The sequence below is a fragment of the Anser anser genome (genome assembly GCF_964211835.1).
Source record: "Anser anser genome assembly, chromosome: 15".
Lineage (NCBI taxonomy): Eukaryota > Metazoa > Chordata > Aves > Anseriformes > Anatidae > Anser > Anser anser.
Window position 1 is genome coordinate 4,862,914 of NC_139736.1, and position 27,830 is coordinate 4,890,743.

The 27,830-nt window shown below is 47.4% G+C and overlaps 2 protein-coding genes and 1 long non-coding RNA gene across 4 annotated transcripts in view; 2 read left to right on the forward strand and 1 right to left on the reverse strand.

Moving 5' to 3' along the window:
* GNA12 (G protein subunit alpha 12) overlaps positions 1–7,188 on the forward strand; it is a 43,209-nt gene extending 36,021 nt beyond the window's left edge. For both annotated transcript variants that reach the window (XM_083800601.1, XM_083800602.1), the window contains one exon: positions 43–7,188. In XM_083800601.1, the coding sequence (XP_083656727.1) occupies positions 43–612 (570 nt within the window). In that variant the 3' untranslated portion in view covers positions 613–7,188. The remainder of the gene's footprint in view (positions 1–42) is intronic.
* On the reverse strand, positions 4,751–27,596 carry AMZ1 (archaelysin family metallopeptidase 1). The gene is made up of 7 exons (XM_083800600.1): positions 27,460–27,596; positions 20,166–20,499; positions 19,032–19,199; positions 18,040–18,168; positions 17,540–17,703; positions 16,060–16,236; positions 4,751–12,555 (listed from the first exon to the last, which is right to left on the reverse strand). Exons 2-7 carry the CDS (start codon positions 20,467–20,469, stop codon positions 11,986–11,988), a joined length of 1,512 nt encoding a protein of 503 aa, XP_083656726.1. The 5' UTR covers positions 20,470–20,499; positions 27,460–27,596; the 3' UTR covers positions 4,751–11,985.
* On the forward strand, positions 21,359–24,703 carry LOC310882191. Its single transcript, XR_014572835.1, has 2 exons — positions 21,359–21,480; positions 23,375–24,703. It is a non-coding gene; the product is annotated as an uncharacterized lncRNA (long non-coding RNA).
* Positions 27,597–27,830: the final 234 nt, after the last annotated feature.

The following is a 27,830-nucleotide window of genomic DNA, read 5'->3' on the forward strand; positions in this document are numbered from 1 at the left end:
TTTTTGAAGGATTTTTTGACACTCTTCTCCTTTCTTTTACAGAATTATTTCCCCAGCAAACAAGATATTTTGCTGGCTAGAAAAGCCACCAAGGGGATAGTAGAGCATGATTTCATCATTAAAAAAATACCTTTCAAGATGGTGGATGTAGGTGGACAGAGATCTCAGCGTCAGAAGTGGTTCCAGTGCTTTGATGGAATAACTTCAATTTTGTTTATGGTCTCCTCCAGTGAATATGATCAGGTTCTCATGGAAGACAGGCGCACAAATAGACTTGTGGAGTCCATGAATATCTTTGAGACAATAGTCAATAACAAGCTTTTCTTTAACGTTTCTATTATCCTATTCCTCAACAAGATGGATCTTCTTGTAGAGAAGGTAAAGACTGTCAGCATTAAGAAGTATTTCTCGGACTTCAAGGGGGACCCTCACAGGCTAGAAGATGTTCAACGTTATCTGGTGCAGTGCTTTGACAGAAAGAGGAGAAACCGTAGTAAGCCGCTCTTCCATCACTTCACCACTGCCATAGACACTGAAAACATCCGCTTTGTGTTTCATGCTGTGAAGGACACGATCCTTCAAGAGAATCTGAAGGATATTATGTTGCAGTGAAGGAGAGCAGTCCATGTCTTGTTAAAATTTGCTGGAGGGTTAGATCAAAGTTTTTATCCTTTCTTTATGGCCCTTGCATGTGGTGTAGGACCCATGCTACTTACTTGGCTCAGGAATGCTGTAAACTAGCCAGTCCAAACAGAGGAGCTATAGGCCGAAGGAATCAAATGTTGATGATAGCTACTGAATCATTTGGACTAGAAACACTACTGAAACATGGCCGTTGTAGGTTCTGTACCTAGTTTGGAATGCTGAATAACACAACCACCTTCTGCCTTCCTAGAAAACAAAATCTCTGACAAACCATGTATGGAAGACACTATGTTTTAAATGAATATGCTTATTTTTCAGAGACACCAGTCATACAAACTGCCTTTTTTGTAGTTTGGAGGTGCTGAATCGATCAAACTAACCTAAACATAATGAGATTGGTAGCTGTCTTGGAGAATGTTAATGGAAGTTGCGTTCTTAACCCTAGGAATATAACCAGATCTTGTATGCATATTCAGTTTTGCCAAGGGCCTGGAATCCGCTAATTAAGGTGGATGCACAGCTCTTGTCTGAAGGTTTTGCATGAGTATCCTGAAGCAAAAGTCTGAAACTGTATAAGGAAACCCATGTTGGAGTAAATTGGATGGGAAGTTGAGGCCTCGCTGGAGAAGGGTTTATTTTGCACTATGTGTAAAGGGTATTACATCATGGGGAAACTGATTTCCTTGGTGAAGCAGCCTGTGCTAGAGCACCTGACCCTGTCTCTGAACAGTGGGTGCTCGAGTGAGATGTGCTTGGTGGAAATTCAGCACTGTGCTCACACCTGCAGTTTGGCAGTACTTGTGAAGGTTCGGTATCTCACATGGCAGAGCTTTATCTATATTCAGAAGTTTGGAACTGATTAAACTCTTACGCAAAGGCTTTGGTAGTACAGCAGCTGCTTGATTAGTTCCCAACAGTTGACTGTATAGGAAGTCCAAACACCCTAGAGATCCCAGTTTTACAGCTGCACTGATGGATTTGGGCAGCAAAACCTTGCTGTAAAATTAGCCCCTAATCTGTGTCTTAATGGGATCTCTAGCCTATAGTAATGCACATGTAGTTCTGAATACAGTCAAGGTTGGAGTTGCCCCTTTTGGGCAACGGTTTGTGCGTAAAATTGCAAGAGGCTATGAATAGCGTTGATATGAACTGTTAATTTCCTAGCTCTCTCAATCTGTGTAACTAACTATCAGGTGCCTTTTTTGTGTACAGACATATCAGGTCTTTTCTATTACAGTGGGGTGCATGGACAAACTTACAACCTGCCTTTTATCTCAGCATTGTAGTGCTATTCTTTAGATAATTCTCAAACGTAGCTTACTGTTTAATTTTTGTCATGGTTTTTATCCAAGAATAAAACCTGAAGGGCTGTTTGTACCCGTACAAAGGTGGCAGATTCTCTGGAGTTCTTAATCCCCACTGAGACTGCAATGGCATGTCAAAACAAGCAACGTTTTACTTCAGCTGGTGATCCCATGGGAAATGTGGTCTAAAAAACATGAAAGGACAACGGAACAGGATTTTAATTTGGATAAAATCTGGAATCTTTCTTCCCCTCTGAAGCTTGCAGATGTTGTATCAGTATTTTTGTGTAGCTTCCTAATGCAGCAGTCTTTTTTTTTGTGCAAGCTTCAGAGTGGAAAAGACGTGGCTATGTCGGCGTTATATAACGCAGTGTTGAGGTAAGAAGCAGTGAAAAGTTACAGACAGGAAAATCCAATTTAAATTTAAGCAAACTTAAACAGGAATTAGCTTCCTTGTAACAAGTCTTATTTTTGCCAGGACCAAGTCTGTCTTTTAAATGTTTATTCATTTTTAGCCTTGAAGGGGAAAAATGTCACATGACTGGTAGTCAGATGGGAGGGCTCTTCAGTTTATTACATTTGAAAAGGTAAATGCTGTAACCTTGGTTGGTGCAAATAAGTTTACTCATCGTATAAGGTTTATTTGTCTAAGCTAGCCCATTTGTTTGACTGAAGATGAAGATTATTCCAACGCTTTTAATTTTTCTTGGAGTTCCTGATAGTGGTTTCCACTTCACACGAGACACTGGGAAAAGAGGAGGCAGTCGTGGGCTGACCCGACTTCTAGGTTGACTTGATTTTATTTCCTAGTTTGCTGTGAATTTTATTCTTTCACTAAATTTTCTAGATGGGCTAATATGATGCTTGTTTTCTCAAATGAGTTAAGCATTCCCTTTCGACTCTAATTTTCTTTCTCAAGAATTACCTCAGTTTTATGTCTGAATCTACTGTAGTTTTACCTGGGAGGCATAGTGTGGAATTTCCTGTTCTGTTTTTCTTTCCATGGCCATCCATGGTTTTGTATCCATAGTCACTGTATGGGTTTAAAACTCTAAACAGAGCTAATAATGCAACATATACTTTAAGTAGCTTGGTCTGCACCTGGAAAAGAAACAGCATGAGTTATATCATATGGAGCTGTCAATCTTGCTAGTGATTTTCTGTACGAAGCAGCAGTTTTGCACAATAAATCAGAGTTCTAGGGAACCAGTTTGCTCACCTGTGGCCCATTATTGCCTTTCTTCTTTCTGTTGACAAAATGGGCCTAAGCATGATGCTCTAGACTGCAGATCAAAATCAGTGGTTTGGCTCTGTAGGCTCTTTTCTGTGTAACTTGGGTTTGATAGTGTTGGTTCATACCAGGAACCCAAGATCAGGAGACTCTTCATGCAAAAGTGAAGCCCTTCTCAAACTTGCAAAGGATTTGGACTGTGAGTGAAAAGGATTATTTTTCAGGTGGCAGGTAAACTTCTTTGCTAAATATAGACTCTAGTTCTTGCACAACTGAGGTATTTTGTTTTTGTTTTTCAAGCTAAGTTGTAGTATAATAAAGCCAGAAAATCATGTTATGGTAAATCAGTTAATTACTAAAGCAGAATGTAGGTAGCTTAAGTTGTACAAGCATCTCAGGACAGGCTTGATCAGTTGCGTAGTCCTTTCACAAGAAACAAATAATAAAAAAAAAACTTTATTTGAAGTGACATCCTGGAGAACTTTGCAGGTAAACACAGCTGGAGAGAACATCTTTTTTGTGTTAACTTTATAGGGTTATTGTTCATTTGGCTAGTCAGGAAATAGGTCACAAGCAGGATGATAATCAGATGGAGACCTTGAGCAGCTACTTAAAAAAAAAAAAAATGCTGTCCATTCTCTGATGCTACAGGTCAGTGACCAGTGACGGGGTGTTGCAAATGGGTTGTCTCTTGCAAGGACAAAGAGAGGAAGTGCTTGCAGCTTGTGCCTGCAGGAGAAACTTACGTAATTGTGCAGTTTAAGTAGAAAAACTAACTAAATGGGAGTATTTCATCAAGCAGTACTTTGTCTTTATTTTTAAGCTAACAAATTGCAGTGCTGTCATTTTCTGAACAATTCTGAGATGGCAATACCAGATGACAGTGAATTGGAACTTAACAAGGAAGAGTAGGAATAATTTCTATAAATGACATATTTAATAGGCAGTTATCACTTCAAAGCAATTAAGTAGTTCCTATTGTTGATTACAGAAATTACTGGCCACTCAGCTTCACACTACAACTCAAAGATGCTTTGAGTTTCATATGAAGAATTGAACTTACTCTGTTTGGTATGGCAGCACAGATTATTTGACGTGATAGTGTTTTTAAAAACTGAGTATGTTGCTGCATCAAACCTAGAACTAGTCATGTTACAAGCACGAAGGAGCTCCTAAAGGCATACATTTTGACTTTCTGAGCTAACTAAAGCCTGAACCAAGCAGAGTGGAGAAACGTACACTAATTAAAAAAAAAAAAAAAACTAATGAAATGGTGTAGGAAGAGCTCATCTGTATGTGGCACTACAGACTAAAATTTCATTCCCCTGGGACACTTGAAATAGATTTTGGAATGAAAAACTTTCCATTTGAAATGCTACCCAGGTATTCAGTAGTCCTGGTTAGTGTAAAAAAAAAAAAAGAGAGAGAGAAATTAAAAGAATAGACATGGAACCACTGAAGAAACTGGCAGCCTTCCCCAGAAGATCACTTGAGAAAACGTGCCCTTTGCCTCCTTTAGGTGGCTGTATTCTGGATAATAACTTCATGTTTTGCAGCCTCTTCTGTGAATGTACCTTTTCAGTTCTGAAGAACCTATTGTGCAGGATAGAACTCAAGGAGTTCCGTACAAGCTCCCTTTGATTCTCAAGCAGTGTTTGAACACATGATTTTTCTTATCAAATTTTCAGGAGTACTTTTCGGGTTGATGGACAATTTGATGCATGCCGGCTTGAGGCAAAAATGAGATATGCAATAATACCTCCCTACAGTGCAGCTTGTCCTGCAAACCAGACCTCTCATCATGAGACCTCTCTTGGGTTCCTATGGGTTCAGTAGTAGCCTCTTTTCTATAACATTTTTCTAGAATAAAAACACATGGGGTAGTCAGGGATTTAATATAGCACTGCCAACGCTTTACCTCAGTACGCTCTTCATTACTTCTGTAACGCGGGAAGTGGTGGGTAGGGTGTTTCAGCAGCAGCCATAAAGCATCTATGCCTACTTTTGTAAACGAGCCTATAGCAGTATTCAGGAATCGTGAAAACCGGCATCGCCTGGGCCACGTTTGGGCTGGATTAATACCGACTCCACGCACTTCTAGATGAGGACTGTCTAGCCTACTAAGGAAGTAATTGGCAAGACAATACAAAACGTAGTGCTTCTTAATATTACCTGTTTTGTAATTAGCTGGGGTGATCTCTGTGCTGTGAAGTGGGCACTTCTTTGTTTTAACACTAATTTATTTACATAGATGGAATTGACCAAAGCCAGGATGTTTGGAGCTGAAACTGCTGTTGTGCTAACCAGGTGATGCTCTCTCTTCGCTCATCTTGGTGCCTGGGCAATTTAGCTTGATTCTTAAAGGTTTTGTCTTCCTAACAGCGTTTGGAAAGCAGTATTGAAGTTTGTCTGTGTGTTGATATGCTTGTCGTCTTACTGGGTGGGGAGTGTGGAGGTATTAGGTCGTCAGTGCTAGCGGTTCTGTGCCTGGCTTGACAAACTGTATCGCAGCCTAGCTCTTGGCATATGCCCAAAGGTCACATCTTCTGTCCGACATGAAATTAATCATGGTCGGAGAGGGGAAAAAAAAAAAGAGCAGCACTGACTTCCAAGGTAGACATTCTGGTAAAAAGCCAAAGCATGTTGGAAGGGAGCAGGAGAGAGGAGCTATTTCCTAAACAGATCCCAAAAGCTGATGGTGCTTGAAGACTGACTGTGTTGAACAGGAATGCCATCTGCATTGACCCCAAAAGGTTTGAGTGACTCCAGAGAGCTATTGGCTGTGAATTAACAGCAGCAGGCTGGCAAGGCTGGCCCTGCTGCAGCTGCACACCCTTCCGCTGTAAATCTCTCTTCATCTGCTCATAACTGGGTGCTAAAACTCAGTTCCTGCTCAAATATGGGATACAGATCTCTGGCCAGGCGGTGCGTCTTACTCCTAACAGCTACTTAACCTTTCTTCAAGATACCAGAGCACGAGAAGCATTTCAGGGGAATGGCTAGATAAGATACTGTTTCCGTTATTGGAATAAAAACTACAATTGATGGAGAGTAAACTTTTTGCATAAGTAGGACCTAAGGGAGAGATTCTTCTGAGGGAAGGAACAGATTTTTGAATGGCACTGCTGCTCTGCTTGTACCTCCCGTCAGTCTTTTGTGCTGAGCTTACGTGTGGGTGGTTGGGGGCAAAAGCTGGCAGAAGACAGCAGGGAGAAGGGGGACGTGGAAGAGGAATGATCTTTTTGGTAGTTCACAAGACTTGGAAAGCATGCTCGGTGATTATAGGTTTGAAAACGTGTTCAAACTCCCGCTCACACCGAAGCCATTAACAGTCTTTAGGATAATGAGCGTTTTTCTGATGTACAGGTTAAGTTATCTGGGATGTGTAATGAGCTTGAGTTGATGATCCATGTTAAGCAGTATTTCTGGAGACTCCACTTAACAAAATGGCTAGTATTTATTGCTCTTGTGATGAGTTGTCTTGTTTATGGAATCAATATGTATGAAAGCAAACTGACAAAACACCAACTTATCTCGTGACACAATCATGTAGCTAGGAAGCCAATTAACGTTATCTTTTTATTCTGCAATTTACTTGCTCTGTGGTGCCTATGCATTGTAATACGCATACTATGCAATATCTTTTTTTTGTTTAAACCAGTTCACTGCATTGGGCAAGAAAGGCCTGAGTTTAGCCTTAATTTTCTAACAATCACAGGAAAGTACTTTAGAAACAGTGACAAATTAAAGAAGGTAAAAAAAAAAAAAAAATGCATAAATTAAAAGCACAGTTCCAGACTGCTCACATAAGTGTCTTTCTAGCACCAAAACAGCATCCACAATAGAAGCAGCTACTTGCTGTAATAGTTTCAATTTATGAAAACTGTGTACTAGATAAAATTATATTGTGATGTGTAAAAAGTGTATTTTATAGCTTTGGTGACTTAGTTTACTGTTTTGTATATATGAATTTTATAAATCTATTAAAACTTGACTTGTTATACTGTTTTTCATGGCTTTTATCTTTCAACAGAGTCTAGAGAATGACTTCTGCTTTGAAAAATTTTCTGCAAAAAGCTGCTTTTTGAATAAATTACAGCACGGGCTGCATGAAACTACAGCTGTCATGCAATAAAACCTTGTTCTCTAATCTTTATGCATCTCCCACCTCTCCGGTTCTGGTCTGAATAATTCTTCCTGAATGTGTCCAGGAATTGAAGGCTGGTGAAACATTAACCTATAAAAAAACTTCCAACTCATTCATCTGTGACATTTCAGTAAATGTTTTAGACATTAGGACTGATGGGAAGGGGAAGGGGAGACACAGCTTGAGTTTGTGTTTATGTATTTTAAGCTCAGCAAGAGAAGACAATTAAGCTTGAGCTGGCAACACCTGCTAGACATTTCTTTTCTGCTGTGTACTATCTGATAATAGCCATAGGAACTATCCTTGCTTCTTTTTCTGGTGCCAGTCCCCTCTTGGACTTCCTTACTTGTGTGCTGTGGTATCTTTGTGCTACGGTGCAGAACCATTGACCTTTGAGGAGTTCTCAGCATCCCTGTTGTACAGGATTGCTGTCGCGGCATCAGCTAAGTCTGCCAGAATTTGAGCTCCAGTTCTTAGGAATGCTGTTAACCTTTCATGCTTGTACTCTGAAAGGTCACAGCTGACAAATTTTGTGGCAAATCTTAATTGTTTCTTGTGTGAACTGTTAATGCCCAATCAATTGCATTGGCAGGTGCACAATTTAAAAGAGTCTATGGAGCAATGTTTGTCCTTCCACTAATCACTGGAAATGTTAGGTCCTCAGCTACATCAGGCTTCTGGGAAGGGCTGCCTTTTTTCCCCTGGAGGTGCTGAGCAATTTCAGGTGACAATGTGTTTTGCCAGCAGTCAGCATCCCTGAAAATGAGGGCAAGTGAATGGCAGATTCGTTATGAGCTTGTAAGAGGTTTCCAGGTGTGATCTCATACTTCCTAGTTTGAGAGACCCTCAGCAGCAGCGCAGCTCCATGTGACCTCTTGTCGGCTCCATGAAAGCAAATTGTCCCTTTTCTGGGAAGAAATACTCCAGTGAATTACAGCCCTACAAGACAGATGAAGTTTGGGCTGGAAGGTTACCTGAAGGATCATCTAATTCCACGCCCCTGACGTGGTCAGGGACACCTCCCACCAGACCTGGTTGCCCAAAGCACTATCCAGCCTGGCCTTGAGCACTTCCAGGGGTGGGGTATCTACAATTTTTCTGGGCAGCCTGTGCCAGTGCCTCACCACCATCACAGTAAAGAATATCTTCTGAATAGCTCAACTATATCTACCCACTTTTAGCTTAAAACCATTACTTTGTCTTATCACTCGACTCCCCAGTAAGAGCACCTCTCCACCTTTCTTGTAGGCCCCCTTACGTACTTGGTGTTTGAGCATTCATTACAGCTTCTTGAAGGAGAGACTGAGGAAAGAAACTAAATTCCTGTGCTTTCCAGCTCCCATCTTGTGTCTGACTATCCTGTAGACTGGGGAAGAAGTTTTATATAATTACTAACAAAAATTAGCAGATTTCTTTCCATCTTCCTCAAGACTGACTGGCATCCTGTGAAAAAAGCACGTTGTTAAGGCAAGAAGTTATTAGGAAGAGTATTCAGGAATTTTTACAAGAAGTAGCTTTAAAGCCTTAATTTTGCACAGCAGAAATGAACTTCAGTTGAAAGCACCATTACTAGGAGAGGAAGGTGGTCACATCTGCTGCTAAATCACAAAGGGCTGAGCTTTACTGATGAGACATCTGCGGAAGGCACTGGCTTCTCCTCTCCCATCTTTGCAGTCTGTTACAAGCAATTTTACGTGTAACCAGGAAAAAGCCTGGCTTTTTTTTTTACCCCATGGCAGATGCATTGTATCGCCGCTCCCTTCAGTTACAGCAACTTCTTAAGAACAGAATGTTTTGCCAATTTATTCTTGAGAAAAGATTTTTGTCTTTATGAGCTCATAAGGTTATTAAAAGGCTGTGCTTTCTACTCTGTCTGGGATTATGGACCTCAGAAGTTGCTTCAAAATAAGTTGGGCATTGCCTGATGGCAGCAGCAAGGTAACGTGCAGGGTTCATTTCTAGATCATCCCATCAGGCCAGCAAGATGCCCTCTGGTCAGGAGGCAGGGGCCGAAGGCGCTGCCATGCCGGGGCTGTGAGGGAGGCTGTTGCTGATCTTTATGCTCCCAGTGACCTGCCTCCATTCCTGTCCTGGTGCTCTGCTCTGTCTTCCTGCAGGAGGCTCAACAAACTGAGGGGCCGCTTAACATTACACCTAGGTTCTCCTGCCCACCACCTACCCTGTGGTGAAACTGTTCCTGGCCCACAAATCAGCAGCTTATTAGCTGCAAGTTTTGTTGCTGTTCCCACACGGCTCTGCGTAGAAGTATCTCCTCAGAAGCCTGCTTTATTTGATAGTATGAGTGCTGCTTAAAATGCAGGGTATGTAGTGCTGCTGGTTCTGGACAGTTGCTACAGCTCTGTGTGCCGGTGTTGCGAGCCTGACCAGAAGCTCCTGGGCACCCCAACCTCCGGATTCCCAGGGACCAGCAGCACTTGGACCCCTTCCTCGCTTCCACCTGCCGAAGGACGTGGACGTGTAACAGCCATTTCCTTTCAGCCTGGCACCGCGAGGCTGCGTCCGGCCTGCAGGCCCCGCTGAGCTGCCACGCAGGTAGGTGAGCGGCCCTGCTCGTTTCTTTCTTTCTTCTGGACAAGCTGAGGTGATAAGTGGTGATTCTATCACTGGCAGTATCAAAAAATATCTTTTAGTGGTAAGTGACAGCTCTTCAGGAGGCATTTGTGCTCTCACAACAGAGCTAACACAAGTCTATAAACTGAGTGTCACGTGGGGAGTTTCCCATCTGTGACTTCTGCGGCAGTGCAAGTTGGTTTTGTGCCTCCCCTGTTCTGTGTTGCCTTTGGACTTTATGACAGAAAGCCGTCTGTCTCTCTCCCTCAGGCCGTATTGTCATCCTGAGTTTATGGTATCTTTTGGGAAACTTTCGAAAGTTCAGCCTCATGATTCACTACGGAATCAAGTAACAGCAAACAAAAAAAGTAATCTCTTGCTTAAAATAGTAAATCTGTTACAGCAACGCATGAGCAAGCGTGGGGCGGTACGCGGATTTGTAATTCCGGTAGGATTTGGTCGGGGAATTTCTGCTGCAGGGCAGGATGCCGCGGCCGAGAGCCCCTCGGAGGCACCAGGAGAGGGCGGCAGCAGCGGCCCTGCTGCGCCGAGCCAGGGAGCGCGGCCTGGGAGGGAAGGGGAGCTGCCAGGAGCTGCCATCGCCGCTCCTGAAGTCAAACTCCCTTTTTCTCTCTGCCTAAATCACGCTCAAGTGGATTTGCTTGCGTCCTGAATCCGGTTGAATTCATGCAAAATCTTTTGTACTTTCACAAGTAAATCTCGAGCTTGCCTTGGACGTGTTCCTCTGATTCTCTCCCTACCTACCCCAAAAATGCGTTGCAGGGTTTGGGGTCCTATTGCCTTCAAAGTGCACAGGGCAAGCGCTGTGGAAAACCCAAACTATTATCTCCTCTGAGGGAAATATCCTCTCTCACCCCCCAGCTGAACTGGACTTACCTGCTTTCCTGTCCTTTGCAGTTGTTAATTCAAAGATATTTGTAGGTGGGGGAAATCTGAAGCATGGCCGTGGCCCTGTGAGCTGTAGGGAGCGTTATCAGTGCTGCGGGCTGAGTGAGCTGCGGGTGCAGAGGGCCAGCCTTCCCCATGCTGCTATTACAGGGCTCGAAAGCCATCAGCCTCTTGAGCTCCATCTATAAATAGCTGGAGGGGAACAGCGTGCCCCCAGCAGGGGAAGGCAGCTCCCGGGGCCAGCACAGCACCCGTTCCCCTCCGGTGGGTGACTTATGGAGCAGAGAAGAGCAAAAGGAATGGGGGTTTGCCTTCTTGAGGCAGGGAGAGGAATGCATGTGTACTTCCCCCTCTTAAGTTAATAATCAATGCGTGTGTGAATGCTTTCTTCTTGTTTTTCTTCCCAAAGGTTTTGTCTCCAGTGCCAATCTGCAGAGGACGTGAGTAGTTCTAGCTCACAGCTCCAAGCCTGGCTTTGAAGTGAAGCAGCTCTGGAGATCCCCCGGAGTGTCCGCCAAAAGACAGCCGTCACACAAACGCTGTTCTTTAGGACGGACGAGCTGCCTGGCAGCTTTCTGCTTCGCTCACCGCCTCCGTGCCCGTCCGCCTCCATCTCTCCCCCCCACCCGCAGCCGTGGTCTGTCGGCAGCGTTTGTGCTCCCGTGCTGGGCTCAGCCTCCAGCCGGTGGGGCAGTGAACAGAATAGAGATGAACGTCTGGCGGGGGGAGAGAGGGAGGAATAATAGCCGTGCGTCAGACAGAAATGCTAAGTAGGAGAGCTCTGTGTATGGGAAGAGAGCTGCCCTGGTTAATTTGCATCTGTTTGTTCAGATGGCCCAAGCTTCTGTGTGAATGTGTTTAGTGTTTAGCATAGACCTCTTCCCAGCTGACTTTGGACCAAATGAAATACAGCATGAAAATAAAGTGCCTACATAGGACTTGACAGGAATTTAGAGTCATGCTGGAGCTTAGACCAGCACAGGAAAAACCCTTACCAAAGAACCGATCACATCAAAATGATATTAGCAATCTCAGAAAAAAGAAACACCTTTTATTCCTGGGGGGAGTTCCTGTTTCCCTCTGACAGCAACAACCCGTGGTGAGACAGCTCAGAAGCAGGATAGTAACGCAACCAAAGCCTTGGGAGCAGAGCTGGCCCATCCCAAGGCAGACCCTTGCTAGTTCTCCTCCCACCGCCAGCGATGAGGGGACGATTCCCCTTTGGACAGTTTTCTGGAACTCAGTTTCCTCCGCAAGGAGGAAAATTTGTCTCCGAGAACTTTCCGCAGCCCGGTGCTGTCCCTAGCAAAGGGCAGGTCCTTCTTCATCGCGGGCAGCTGTCCTGTGAACATCTCCCACTTGGCCAGCGCGTCCACAGCCTTGTCCACCTGAGCCAGCTCCTCCTCGGAGACGTTTCTCTCCAGGGCGGCGATGCAGGTCTCCAGCCACAGCTCGTAATCCTTAACGATATCTGTGGCCTTGGCGGGCCCGGCGAGCTGGGGCTGGCTGTGTGCCTCAGCCAGCGAGCCCGACTGCTCGTCCTGCTCCAGCTCCTGCCCGATGGAGAGGGCCTGGCTACACGTGTCCGGCGTGAGCGGCTCCGACAAGGAGGTCACCGCCTCCGAGTCGTTCTCACAGCACATCCCGGAGTCCGAGCTGACCGCGGGGACGTCCTCCGAGGCTGACAGGTCCGCCGACTCTTGCCTCGGCCACGTGGACAGCACGGTCTGCGTCCAGGCGTAGAGCTTCTGTGACGAGAAGGGAAAAGGCGGCATTTTAGAGAACGAGAGAAAACAGGTATGCCTTTCTCAGCGTTTTGGGGTAAACCTAGCTGTCTTAGGATGCTGTGGTGCTCCCTGCCAGGAGCAGGGGCTTTATCTTGTCTTCCTGGAGTCAGTGGCCGTGGCAGAGCCAGCCCCATCAGATGTGGGCAGAATTTGCCCTGTTATTGAAGATAGTCGAGAAAAATAGCACAAATCCTCTCCCGCATTTCTGCACATGATTTCCGCTAGAGCTAAACCAGCGCCTCCCTAGAGAAAGCTGTGTCACTACAAAAGCTCCTGAGATAGCGGGGAAGAATTTTGTTTCATCGTGTGGTTGACTCCTGTGGCAATGTGTGTTATATTTCTAAGAATATCTCCTCGTCTCTCGAGCTGAAGTGCACAAGTTGGAAGGCCGGGCTCCAGGAAAGAATTAATGAAAGGAAAATGTCTGAGACAATTTCCTTTTTAAATATTAAATGCTACAATGTGGCATATAGTGGGTTGCTTCTGGCACATTTATTTCTTGTGCTCTGGGGGGATGAATCACCACTCCAGTCATCACTGGATAAAAGGTGATCTCCCTGTCTGCCTTGTTGGCATTTTTTTGTTTGTTTTTCAGCTATTTCACACCCTTGAGGCCTATTTTCTCAGCTTTCCTCTCTGCAGCTCCCAGCTGGTACTTTTGCAAAGCACTGCACTTGCTTTGGAAAAGGCAGGGGTGACAGGTACAGAGCGTTAACTTGGGTTGTGGCCCCAGTGCACCGGTCGCTGTACTGGGTCCATATACACAGCAGTGAGCCCAGTGCTGTCGTGTTTGAGAAGTAGGCACGAAATTTGCAGTGCTACAGAGCTGCCGTCTGTAGGAGCATCCCCCTTCTCCCTTCCCCCTCTCCTCCTCTATTGCTCTCTCTTCAGGCAAGTGACAGAAAAGATAAAGAGCTCAAATTGAGTGGGTGGGAGAAATCGGCCCTGCTTCTCGTTTCAGTCTGCGCATGGAGCCTCAGGGAAGAATTTCGTACGAGAATATAAATGGACTCTTTCAGCTAAGTTAGTCTGCCCTGCCCCCTCCCTCTGGGGCAAGTCAAAATGCAAAGGGACAACTTTTCTCCTGCCTCATCCCACCTCCAGCAGCCCTTCCCTCCCTCTGGGCTTAAAAAACAAAGAATGCACCAGAAGCTGCAACAGCAGCCGGACTGGGGAAGGGGATAGCAGAGCTGTTTGGAAGCTGCCAACAGCCCATGATTTTGTGTCTCTTTCAACTTCCAAGACTCAAAACAGAGAATCTGGGAAAGAATCACAACTGCTACTTAGCACAATTCCCTAGAAGAGGAAAAGAAACTGCTGAGATGAGGACGTTAACAGAGAACATCTGGATTATTATTAATGGAAGGAATAATTGACTCGAAATCACTACCAAAACCCAAAAATCTTTCCTGTCTCTCATCCCTGGGTGACTTATTGCCTCAAAGATGTTCGCATCTTTGTGGGGTTTGTAAGACTGCAGCCTCTTTTTTTTTTTTCTTTTTTAATGTTCTCATATATAACTGGAACAGGACATCTTCTTTACAGTCTTAGCTTACCTGCAGGCAGGTGCACGTGAAGTCACTAGGAATGAAATCTGTGCTCTGACACTTCAGGGGACTCCAGTGGTGGCACTGGAAGTTTTTCAAGCCCCCGTGCCATGGCAGTGCCACCATGCCCCATCAGCAGGGCGGTCACACTGCACCTGCGAGCAGATCTAAGCCATGCTAATGCAGCCCATGGAGAACAAACAACAGTACTCTAGGACACGGGTCTCTGCAGTGTTAGCTAGACTTAAAACATTATCCTTGCCTTTAGCCAAGCTTCAGTCCTCAAATATTCACAATTTAGCTTTGCTAAACCAGTAGTTGTACCCTAACTAGTGAACTTGCAAATGCTGCAGAAACTGTGGTTAACACCGGGGTGAGGATAAAGCTGTCCTGTGCTGCTAAGCCAGACTCTAAGGGCAGCTCGAGCACTGGTGAGCTGAGTGTTTTGGTTTGTTTTTCAGCGTGGCCGTTGCGATCACTGCGTTCTGGTACAGGCCCTACGTGCAGAACAGCCCGGGATGCTGCAGAAGCAGCAGGTGGAAATGTTGGTTGCGCTGGGGAAGTGCAGTGAGAATTGGGTTGCTTTCAATTTTCAAGACAATTCATCGCGGAATGAGCAGCTGCGATGACAAAATGGAGTATGTTTCTGAGTGCAGCTCAGATAAATAAATTGAAGGGCTCATCCTCCTACATAAGGACTGGTTTCCTGTCCCACGTGCTCTTCTGCTTGTAATCGTGTCTCGGTCACAGACGTTCGCAGCACTACCTGCTCCTGGGGAGGAACGGCTTTGTGTCTGGCATTTCCTGTATTTATTGTGAACGTCTGGGGCTGCTCTGCGGCAGGTGGGGATTCTTGCTCGTTCTCCAGAAGGAGATGTGACTTCAGACTTGTACTTGGCTGGCCACAACCTCCCAAAATACTCTTTGCAAGTAACTGTCATCTGATCTGATATTGTCTTCAAATGCTCTGTGCTCTCTTCGCAGAGAGTTGCTTAACTACTGACTTCATCTCTGACGTTCCTATCTCCTCTCTCAAGGCAGCAGCAAAGCCTCTTGCAGAGATTATCACAAGTGTCTCCTACAGGCGTGTGCTGTATCTCGCTGAGCTTCCACTCTCAGGGAAGCAGATGTGATGGTTGGCAAGTGAGGCCTTTCTTCAGCTTTGTGTTTGCTGCTGCCAGGGGATGTTGAGCCAATTACAGTATTTACTGCAGGTGTAAAGGAAAAAGCATTTCTAGGAGAGCTTAATGCAGACAGCAGTTCTCTTCTAGAAAGCAATAGCTGGATGGTGACAGGTCAGGCATTTAAATAAACCAGAGTACGTTCCCCTGGTGTTCTGGGCGATTTGGGCACCTCTCAGGCAGAAGCAAGCACCAGACGGGTCTAACACTGCACAGACACACAGGCGAGCAGCAAAACCACGCAAGCGTATTTTCCCCGGCATGCTTTGACATGCTTCTGTGCATCTGATTGTGAGCTGAATGAAACTAGAGGCATCCCCGTTCTCATTCTGCACGCATCTCGTTACAAATATAACCCACAGACTTTAAAACAGGCAGCCGTGGAAAATCCTGTCTCTGAACATGATGCTTGTCAGACAGGAATAATAAGCAAGGAGAAGATAGGGTACAGAATGAGAATGGCGAGATTATTTATATTCCGCTAGCTGTTTAGCTACCGAATCCAGCTTTTTAGACAACACAGGCAGAAAACCCTTTCTAGAGCCATAGAAGTGTTAGCACTGTTCTTGGTGGTGTCCATATGTGGTGTTGGCAGATCTATGGGCTCAGAAACTTGCCCTGAGAGCAGCGTCTGCATTTAACATGCTGCTATAGTGCATTTAGCACCGTGGTTTGGGGTCAGCAGCCTGGCAGCTGTGCCCCTTACTCCAGGAAGGGCCGGGGGCTCTGCCACTCACCCTGTAGCGCTCGACCAGCTTGAAGCCCACGACGTACTGCAGCTTGCGGAGGCAGATGGGGCAGGGCTCCAGCGGCCGCAGCAGGGCCTCGTCCAGGCTCAGCGCGCCCTGCATGATGCACTGCAGCCAGCGGCACGTCCCCAGGCCCATCAGGTGGCAGATCTCGTGGCAAGTCACCTGTCAGGAAGGCAAAAATCATAGCAGCACGCGGTCATTCCTGCTTCCTCGGCTCCCTCCTCTCCCGTCACCGCTCCGGCAGTCTAACCGGCTCGGCGTGGCGGTCCTCCAGCCTTGGCTTTTCCAAGGGGAACGCAGCTCCCTGCTTCCCAGGTACCCAGCATCCTGATCTGGGGGGGAGGACAAAGGGGGAGATGTGTGTTTTGGAAGCAGCTGTGGGAAGACCCCATAGGTGGTGTTTCAGAGCTGTGCAGCAGTGCTGCTTGAGCTCTCTTCCCCAAGAGCACAGTGGTGGTTTGTGTTTTTGGTTTGGTTTTTTTTTGTTTGTTTGTTTTTAAAGGAGAAAATCAGTCCCAGTGGGGTTGGAAAAGAGCAGCACAGTCCATGTGAGAAATCTGTAAGAAATTATTGGCAATAACAGATCTGGGTCCTTCCAAAGCACAAAGTCTGTGCCAAAGCAAAAGCTAAGCTGGAGTCAGCCGGCCAAGCGGGACTGCCTGGGGAACTGGCAGCTGTGGGACGGCCAAGGATGGAAGGTTCTCCCCCTCCCATTGCCACCTCATTCCCTTTGAAATTACTTCAGCAAGAGACCCCAGACTAGAATGTCCTGAGCAAACACAAGGTGAGGCAGAGAGAAATGGCACTGAAGGCGTTGGTGCAGATGCTCGGCGTGGGCCAGCACTGCGAGAAACGCTAGCAGCAGCTCTGGGCACAGGGTGAGGGGTGAGCACTCACAACAATGACGTGCTGGAGACGGATGGGACTTAAGGCATATAACTATATGTGCAAACTTGTCTAATATATTTTTCTCATCTGTCCATGTAAGCAGGTTGGACAAGTGTTAGTGCCTGGTCCTCTTCCCTGACGGATGCCTGTGTCTGAGAAAGATGCACCTGCCCAGCTAAGCACTGGCTGACACAAAACACCATTAGCTAACCAAATTAATCTCCAAATACTTCATCAGCTAACAGGTCCTACTGCCTGCACATCTCCTGACAAGCAGAAGACTCAGATGTCCCAAGCAGGAGGCTGGGAGCTGGGCAGTTGTGCCAGTGCTGCTGTGCCGTAAGTCCTGTCGCCTCGCTACGCAGCTGATGCTGCAGTTTGCTCCAGTGGCAAGGGGAGTAAGAGAGATCTGCGCAGTGCACTGAGATACAAACTGCTTAGAGCTGTGTAAATGCATGGACCGGTGCAGGAGCAGAGTCTCAGGCTTCACTGGGCTGACAGGTGGATTATGCCCAGGCCTGAAGTATTAAACCCCACACTGCAAGAAATACGGGGTGCAGGAATTTTCCAGTCCTACCTTACAGCACTGGACCATCTCTTGGGCACTGAACGGCAAGGTCCGGTCTCTGCTGTCCTTGCTGACTTGGCCTAACCGTTCCTTCTGCACGAGCGGATTCAAGCTGCTACAGCTACCGTGGGGGAAATCCCCAGAAAATCTGGCAAAGCTGCAGACTCCCACTTCTGCAAAGAGAGGCGCGTGTAAGCTTGTGACTGTCTCTCAGCTTAGGCAGCACGAAAAGAAAGCTGTGATAGCACGGTCCAGTTTAGCAGTGTGGTAAGACACACTTCCAAGGTCTGCAGCACCTTGGTTACCTTTGCCTGAAATAGGAGCCCTGGATCAGGAGCCCTGAGATCCCAGTTTTAAACTGGGAAAAAACAGTTCCTATCATCAGGGAGTGGGGAAAAAAAAAAAAAAAGGATAAAATTTGGGTATTTTAGTTTCCCAGGGAAGGCTTTTTGGTACAGTGCTGCCTTATTCACGCCCCGTGCTAGGAGATCATCGGACACCAACCCCACCTTGTCCTGGCAGGAATTTGCTGAACGTGAAGCTCCAGGTCTCACATGGGTAAAGGTCCAAGAGAGTGAGTCCAAGGACACACAGAGCATCCATGGGCTTGTTGTTCTTCAGGAAGTTCAGGATCCCATCTGGACAAACACAAGAGAGATGGTCGTTAAAATGAAGCATCCGTGGAAGGCACGCAAGAGCCAGAATTCCTCCTGCTAACGGGAAGGAGCACGTAATCCAAGCTGCAGCGAGGCAGAGCTGCTGGACCCAGTGTCTCGGACGGAGAATCGCAGCTGTGCAGCCCGTCTTCTCAAATCGGAGCACAAGCAGGCTTTTCAAGTGGTGCTGAGCAGAGCGTTAAGGCTAAGCAGACCTGAGGGCAGAGGTGTAGATGAATTCAGCACTGCCCCGTGGAAACAAGCACATGGAACTACCAGAACTCCCCAAGGGGTGTTTCAGAGCTGTGCTGGAGAAGCCCTATGGCCACGGCACGGGGGCCAGGACAAGCACACGCTGCCCCTGCTACCTGCGAGCAGCTCGCTCCAGATGGGCGTTTGTGCAGCGCGAGTTTGGCAGCTGGCGGACTCGTTTCCCTGGGGAGCTGTGTGACACTTGAACCCCAATTTCCGAACATGAGAGGCTGCTGAATTCCCCACCTGCACCACCCAGGCCACGGATTTACTTTGGCTCTGGACAGGAGATGTGAGAATTCAGCCCATGTGAGATCTACAGTGCCTTCCCCCAGAGCTGATCCGAGCTGGATCTAAACAAAACAGTGCTGAAAAATACAAACAGCAGAGGAAAATGTGATGAAAGTCACTTTGTTTTTTATTCCTGTTTCCAGCCTCAGAGTTCTGGCTTTTCCATGGGAACAGGATTTCTCCCTTTTCACTCCCTTCCTCGTCCCCTCCCTGCGTTGGCAATGAAGGGCTATTTCAGGCATTTCCTATTTTCCATGGTGCCAGCATGCCAGGCTGGTGCCAGGACGCTGCCGGGTCCTTACCTGCGTGAAGCTGCACTCTGTCCGAGTCCTGGCTGTGGCGGTAGCAGCAGTGGATGGAAGAGATGGGAATGGAGGGAAGGCACTTGACACGGAGCCCCAGGAAGAAAGACTCAACGCAGCTCTGCAGGGAATCCAGCAGCGACAGCCCGGCGGGCCCTTCGATCAGGTCTGAGAAGAGAAGCCGTGGTGTCAGTGCTCCGGCATCAGGGTGGACCACCAGGTCCGATGGGGTTTTGTGGGGCTGGCCACAGTGACTGGGCACAAGGCAGGCTCGTTGTGAAGTTAATTGCTTACTCTGGGATGTGGCAGCCACTGCCAGGTGGCTGGACACGTATGGAGGAGAGGGGCTCTTTCAGAGGTCACCCTGAGAACTTGTGTTGTCTATCATAGCAAAGCAGATGTGCTCAGGTTATCTCTGAGATAAGCAGCCCAGAGGGATTAGCCTGGGGACAGGGAGCTGTTTGTTTTTTTATTAACTGGCAGGGATGGAGTTCCAGAAATGCTCTTTTATCCAGTATTGTTTTACATATATGTGTATATATGCACGCATATATTCCTAGCAAATCTCACCCAAGGGCACACGCAGTGCTGTGTCTAGAGAAGGGCTAGCGAAGGGCCAGGAACACAAGTCCTGCGAGGAGCAGCTGAGGGAACTGGGATTATTTAGTCTGGAGAACAGGAGGCTCAGGGGAGGCCTTACTGCTCTCTACAGCTAGGGGAGGTTCAGGTTGGAAATGAGGAGACATTTCTTCTCAGGAAGAGCAGTCAGGCATTGGGATGGGTTGCCCAGGGAGGTGGTGGAGTCACCGTCCCTGGGGGTGTTCAAGGAGAGGTTGGACGTGGTGCTTAGGGACACGGGTTAATGGGTGACGTTGGTAGCAGGGTGATGGTTGGACCAGATGATCTTGGAGGGCTTTTCCCACCCTAATGATTTTATGATTCTATGGTATCTACCAGGGAGCCATACTGATGGGTGTCATCACGACTTGTGACTCTGGACTCGGGGCACGGCACAACCTTAGGTACTACCGACTGAACTTCCCGTCCACAGGTTAGTCCTTGGAAGAGGCTGATGGGTTAGTAGCATTTGGCACCACCTCCCTCCCAATGTTTTCCAGGAGACACCCGCATTACCTATAGGCTGCAGGTAAATGTGCTTCCGACAGAAGCTCTGCTTCCTCTGCAGCATGGCGTGATAGAAGGTTTCAAAGTCCTCGGGGGCATCGGGGTGGCTGAGGAGCCAGTCGAAAGCCGTCCGGATGAGCAGCGTGCAGAAGAGCGTTCTCTGCGGGTTGTAGGCTTCGGAGAGGAACAGCTTCTCCGCCCTGGAGAAAGCTTTGGCATAGAGCTCCTGCAGGGCTGGGTTGGTCGAGATCAGCGCATCCTTCAGAGCCCGGGGCCCGAAGCTGAATTCCTGAGCATGTTTGCACTGCAGCATTGCGGAGACGCCCGCAGGCTGTGGCACTGCCTGCAGGAGCAGAGGCAACCATCAGCACCAGGGACCTGCGAGACTCCTCCAGCTTTGCTCTCAGAGCTGTTTGCCCCAGGATCCCAGCTGTAAGGCTTGGCTGGGAGCTTGTAAATGCTTAGTGCTGGCCAGGAGCCCTACGCGTTTACGTGAGCGCAGCTGTGACAGGGCGCTCTACATCTGCATGTGTGCCTCTGGTTTATGGACAGCGTACCAGTAGATGGTGCTCAAGAATGCATAGCCCCATTATTACTACCACACGTCTGGATTAAATCAGATACTTTGTGTTTTTTTTTTTATTTTTTGGTGCTCCTCATTGTTGAGGTGGTGCTCCTCTTTGCTTAGGGCTCTCAAAGGCCATGGTAGGAAAAGAGAAGAGGTAGGTCTTGGTCTTTTTTATCTATCAGAAGCCTGAACTCCTGACTTACCGGGCACCAATAACAGCAGCTGTTCCTGTTGACAATTTCCCCTAACAGCTTTCAGTCCTGGCTCCTAGGCACTGACCCGGGGCACCTGCCCAAGGAATTTCACTCAGCCCGATCCACAGGTGGGATGTGCTGCGTGAGACTTGTGCAGCTGCTTTGCCTCTCTAGAGAGATCTGTGTGGGCCCCCTGCCATCGAGTCGCCTCACGAACAGCTCATGTCACACTGTGTGACATCAAGAATGCTAAACGAGGTAGCGATGTTGAAGTGGATAAATAAAGAGCAAATGAAAGCCTGCAGCAGAAGAAAAGCAAGTCATAGCATCTGGGAAATATCCTTTCAAGGGTTTTTTCTAAGGCCAGCAGCAGGAGCCAGGCACCTATTTCCCATTGCAGTCTAGGCATCAATGGAAATTCCAGTGGACATCTCAAAGAGAAGAGGAAACAATGTAGTACCCCTGTGGCTGTTCTATGTCTGGATTTTAATGAAAATGTTTGTGTGCCCGGTAGAACTCAAGTATTTTGCAGCAGTGCTTTGGGCAAAGCTGACTGCTACAGGTAAGTGCTCCACCTGTGTAGAACTGAATGAAAATACACAGGTATAAATGCACAAAAGCACAAAGTTTCCAGGAAGAAGTATTATCTTCTATTAGGCAAGTTAATACCAGTTTAGAAGAAACCAGGAGAGCTTTCTGGGTGGATAAGCCCATGTATCAGCTGCTGACCATCACTGTTGTAACAGCATTATGCAATCACATGAGAGAGGAAAAAAGAAGGTGAAATATTTTTACGAGGAACTGGTTAAGTCTGTAATTTAAGTAGCTCTACAGCCCAGCTCTGTCAGGTAAGTGCCAGTCAGTGGCCCCTGAGGACAGCAACACGACAGTGAATTCAATATTTAACTAAGAGCACCAACACAAGCCAAATTCTTTCCTCAATTGCGCAGAGATGGCTCTGGTCATTTCACCGTAAGAGAAAAGTGGCAAACCATTAAAATTAATATTGAATTTCTTTACATCTAACCCTTGGGAAGATATTTGTAAGTATAAGCAGTCCTTAAAAAAAAACTCTTTTTGTAAGGTCTCTTTTGGAGCTAAGGGTATATCACATAGGCGAGGGCTCAGGTAAGCAGTTTGCTTTTATTTTTGCAAGCTTTGTGTCTCACTAGCATTAAAGCCTAACGGCAGACAGCACAGTGGGATTTGAAGTAGTACAAGGGCCCTAATCCAAGGGAAGTTTACAAATAAAGTCTGCAATGCTTTCTCAGCAACCTCCTCTTATTGCCCTCAAAATGTCCGTGTTGCTTCTGCTGGATTTTTATGAGTAGCAACAAGAATACACGTGAGGTTGTTTTGTACTTTGTCACCAAAATCTCTACACTTCTGATTTGCTTCCAAATCTAAGAGTGTGAAGGGAGATTCTAACTCCACTGAAGTCACCGCAAGTTGCCTGGGGCTTTAGTAGTGCCGAGATTTCACTTGTTCTGTGCAAGCTTTAAATACCAGCATCATTTTTCCGGTCATATGCAGAACTTACAGTAGGAAACTATTCACAATGTTAAAATCACTGAGGATGTGTGAGCCACCTGGGAGCCTGTTGCTCCCAAGGAAATCAAGCAGAGGCTTTGTGCTTGGTCCAGGTTGCAAGTGGTCTTGTCAAAGATCACTGAGAAGCAGGAGCTGCTTTCATCAGCTCTTCCTGGTGAGCAAACGGGTATGCGGGAGGAGGAATTGCTTAGAGAATGAAGGGAATTTTTTTCTTCTTTTCTTTTCTAAATGGGAAGTAGCAAAGAGTGAATGTATGCAACAACGAATACAATGAGCACACAGTCTTTTAGCATGTGTTCCCTCGGGCTCTCTCATGAAATACAGCGTGTGCCCAAAGATATGGGACATACGTTGTTTCCCAAGGCTTCCTAAAAGGGGATATTCAGCCTGCATCAGACACTCCCGGCTATGAGCATGGGCATTTTGTGAGCACCCAACATGCCTAAGGATGTCCATGATTACGCTTTAATGGTTTGAAAGCTGAAGGGCAGGAATTTGCTAGCAATGTACAGTCTGGAGCAGCGTGTGCCTCCTCCCTCTGGGCACTCTGGTTTTGTTCCCAACAGAACAGCAGCAACACATTGTATTGGCCACATCCAACACCATTACTTCTATTTAACAAGGTTTTCCAAAATAATTCCCTGGAAAAAATCAGCGCTTCAGAAAAAAAATTATGGATATCTTTAGCAGCTTAAAAGAAAAGAAACTGTTTTACAACATTAACTGTAGTAGATAGTATTTGTGCTTGATGTAATACATGGATATACTGTTTCATTAACTGAAGTAGTGTGAAAGGGCTTTGCAATTTTTAGCTCTTGTGTCAAGGATGCCTTGCATGACACCCTGATGCAGTGCTTCAGGAGGCAATGGCATTTTAGCTTAGGTGGGCATTTTTTTCCCCTCAGTTTTTAGGATGCTAAGGTGGTGATGAAGGAGTGGAAGCACCAACACATCCATATGCACTTCAGGTATGGAGGAAGAAGACATTACATCTTTAAAGCAAAAAGCAACTAATTTGACCTCTTAGCCAATGACAAACCATAGGACCTGATTAGCAAGTGCTGAGGAGGAGAAAGCAATTCTTATTATTCAAAAGACCATTAACTTGTAGTTGCACTTGAAGAAATCCTTTAAGCAAAATTATAACAATTTAAAGATCTGCTGCAAGTGGAGGCACACACTGTGTCCACTCATGTATCATTCTCTACTTTTACCATCAGAAAAAAAAAAGCATCCTACTTCCAATCTGAATTTTATTATTCCTACTTGCAGCCATTTGCTATCATTACATTTTTTCCAGAATTAGGAGCACCCCATTATTGGGTCACAGGGAGGAGCGATGCACATCTACATAGCAGGAAACATGAGACTACGCCCTGTTGGTACCCTGCAGGGTCCCTAACAGGGCAAGAAGGAGCCAACCTCTGCCAGGAATCCTAAACTAAACCTGGCGCAGTGGGACCACACAGACAGCACGCACAGGCGCTGTGCTGCACCATGCCAGCCTTGGTGCAAGATAAAATCGATATCCAGCGATAAACCTGGAGGCTGGCTAGTCCTAGTCCCATCAGCTCACCAGTACATGTGGCTTTTGGTAGCTTGGGCAGGTTTCAGGTCAGATGGGCATATTCCACAAATCCTTTCACTGTGGAATGTGGAGGGTTTTTTTAATGGTGGGTGTTAGCACAAGAAATGCCCCCCAAATCCAGTCTTAACACAGCTGCGCAGCCAATATATTCCCTTTGTTACACTAACCTGTAAATGCTTTTTATGTGCAATTCAGGTTACTCATAAATTATTCCCTTTACAAATCAGGCACCTATAAATTATTCTCTGTAATTGAAAATTACCTATGAATTATTCTTTGTGTAATTCACATATATGTCACTTATTCTCTATTATATTGACATTGCTTTCTTGGATAGGTAAACGTGGGGCTGACAACAACAGCGTAATTCTCAAAAGCCAAGGCAGTACCATACAGTGTGAGTTCATGTGGGATAGTCCAACAAAGTAGAAATGGACTTGTGTGCGGAGAATCTGTGTTGCACAGTCCAGAAAAGGGCCTCCAGTACCAAATGGATTTTTTGGGTATTTTATGAATTTTCATCCTAACATTGTAAAGATTGTATTTTATATTTATTCATTTATAAAAAGAAATATAAATGTTATATATGGATAAAAATTGGTCATTCTAATGCCATTTATTTTCCAATAAATGTAAGTGTAAGTCATTTATATCTCTGCAGGCTGTGCTCATTCTGTTTTTTTCCCCTCTCGGCTCTTGAGTAGTATTTAGAGACAGACTCATTTAACTGGGCTCTTCGGATGTCAGAGGGACATTAGCAGAGTCTGTTAAAACTGATTAATTGCTTAAGTTAGGTGCTGTACTGTAAACAAGCAGTGGTAGTGCAGAAAATTCATAGCCAGTCAGCAGCAGTGTAAAGCCCAGAGCAAGCAGAACAAGCGTTAGCTAATTATCAACAAATGCCCTAGTTGCTTAATAGCTCTTTTCTTGAGATTTGCAATTGATATCTGCTACTGCTACTCTGCGAGCGTTCTCTCCTTCCCCTGTATAACACAGATGACAGCCTGAAAGCAATTTTATCAATTTGTTTGCTGATATGTAATAGAAAGAGATTTTTCTTGAACACTCAGTGGGTTACAAAGTCCAATGCAATGGGATACAAAGAAGACATGGAGGTATGCGAGCTTGTAACCCCGGTGCAAATAAAGTTCTTGGTATTCCAGCTCCTTCCTCAAGGACCTAAACACAGTCCCTTGCACAGAGCACGGCGTTGCATACTGAGTAAGCTCAGCTCCCGAGGTCAGAACAAATCTGTATTGTCGGGTTCAGACCTGAAAAGGGACTGGGGGGGAATTGCGGGATGCTCAGCACTTCTCAGGATCCATCTCCTCTGCTCACAGGGAAAATACACCCTGGGCCTGACTCAGCCCCATACTTGTACCCACAAGGAACTGCAGCATCTTCTGCTCCCTTTGCATTCAATGGCCACGAAACTTTTAATCAGATCTCTGTGTGTTCCCACCCATGAAGTTAGATAAAAACCTGCTGGCCTCGTGTGCTGCCAGCTCCCAGTAATATTTATGTGTCATGTCTCTAGAATATGCTTGTGACTCTGAAACAGATGCTTTGTGTGGTCTCTCTGAAAATGAGTCATTCCTGGAGCTGTGGAAACCTTTAGGGATTCACACGCGCATTTACTGGGAGGAGAGCCTACCTGACATGTAACTGGGATGGATGTGTTATTGCCGCAAGGCTCAGCCCTGGAAGTTCATCCTCACCTGGATCTTCCTCGTGAATTTACTTGGACTGTTGGCCAAGGCAGATGGACAGCCCATATGCGGAGAGGTTTGCAGTATTAAAGACTAGATTTGTAAGGGTCATCGAGTACCTAAGATGGAGACGGATGCTTGCAGAGTATTTACGAACATTTACACATCTGCTTTCCCCTTGATTTTGTTTTATGTTCAAGCCTGCTTTCTTCAGTACACTCTACTTCACATGAATATGTATTAAGGACATGCGTTATCCACAGTTTGTCTCCTATCCTAAGGATCTTATTTATTCTATGCTCATGCATAATGCTACATTTTTTTTAGTACTTTCTATTTAGGGATCTCTAAGTGCCACACAAATATTAATGAACTTATCTGTGCTACCCTCCAGAAGGAAAGACAAAAGTACGCACCCTTCCCCCCCCGTCACCCATTTATTCATTTTCGGTGGTCTGTGATTTTCTCTGTTCACTTAATCCGATTAAACTTTCTGTGATGTTTCTCCCATGCACATGTGTGATGGAGGGCTGGCTACATTCTTCTTCCCTTGCTCTTGCACGCAACAAACCTGCATGGTCATCTGGTTACTCCTCGTGCATTTGATAACCAAAGACCCAAAGGCACCCAGAAGCAGAGCACACCACCGATCAGCGCTATACAACGAACCTAACATTGCCGAGATAGCCAGGCTCTAATCATTCACCGCTCTGGGCGCTTTGCTCTTCATCATACTTGTCTAGACAGACTAAATGGTTTCTGCAAGACAACCCCGGTGTTAGCCAGGGAAGAGGCTGCAGAGTTTCCATACAGATGAATGCCCAGACAGGTACGGCTCTGGTTAGATGTTCCCTCCGGCACAGGCGTTATGAAAGTGGTTCTTCATGCACTATAAATGCACTGTAATGCCGTCTCTTTTTCCCCAAGAAACCGAGTGCTTTGGGAGGGCAGGAGAAGCTCCTTTTACAGGGGCACCGAGGTGGTACCTCTGCCAAGGAGCCCCAGAGGTGTCAGGGCTGCGGTGGGCAGACCCCAGCATCCCCGAGGTCTCGGTGTGCCCTAGGGGGGCGGGGGGGGGCAGCTCTGCCAGCCAGGAGGTCGGTGGCTGAGGGGCAGCTTCGGGAAGTGCTGCAGCCCCCAGGTCCTGCTCTTGAGACGCCCGAGCCCCCCAAGCCCTGATGCTTTGGAAATGGGGCGGGGGACAGCCGCTGGGGGGGGTGCCTGTAGCCGCTCCCCCAGCACCCTGGGAGGACTCCCCGAGCCCAGCCGGGTGGGGTGCACCCAGCTTAGCCCCAAATCCCCCAGGGGGCTGCTCCAAGGACAGCCCCGCACTCCGGGTGGTGCCTTTAGGGCGCCCCCCACCACCTCGGGGCGGGGAGGGGGATACCCTCCGCAGAACCCCCATCACCCGAGGAAGGGTGGGGGACACACACGAGGACCACCCCAAACACACCTCCCAGCCCAGGACATTCCCCAAGCCGGACCCCGACCCCCGGGGGGCGAAGCCCCGAGCCCGCACCCCCCGGGGGGGGGGGGACACAGGAGGGGACGAAGTGGGGGCGACGTGAGGGTCCCCGCGCCCCTTCAGCCCCCCGTTACCACCCGTCCCCCCGATTCCCTCCGGCGACGAGGAGGCCCCCGCGCATCCCCCCGCCGCCCCCCCCGGGCCTGCAGGGGGGGGCTCAGCACTCACCGCCCGCCGGGCCGGGGCTGCGGAGGCCGGGGAGGTGCGGCAGGGCCGGGGCACCCGCTCGGGGCTGGCGAGGCGGAGCGGAGCCGGGCAGCGGCGGCAGGAGGAGCAGCAGCAGCAGCAGCAGCAGGAGGAGGAGGAGGAGGAGGAGGAAGAAAAAGGGGGAGCAAAAGCCGCGGGAGGGGGGCTTGGAGAGCCGCCCCGCAGCCCCCGCTTCTAAGGGAAGGGGGAGCCCCGGGGGTGGCCCCGCTGTGCTCACCCCTTTTCCCCCCCCCCCCCCTCCCAAAAAGGGCCCGTGGCAAGGGTGGCCCCGAGGGGTGCTCGGGGTGCTCAGGGTGCTGGTGGTGGTGGCAGGTCCCTGCCGGGCTTGCTGG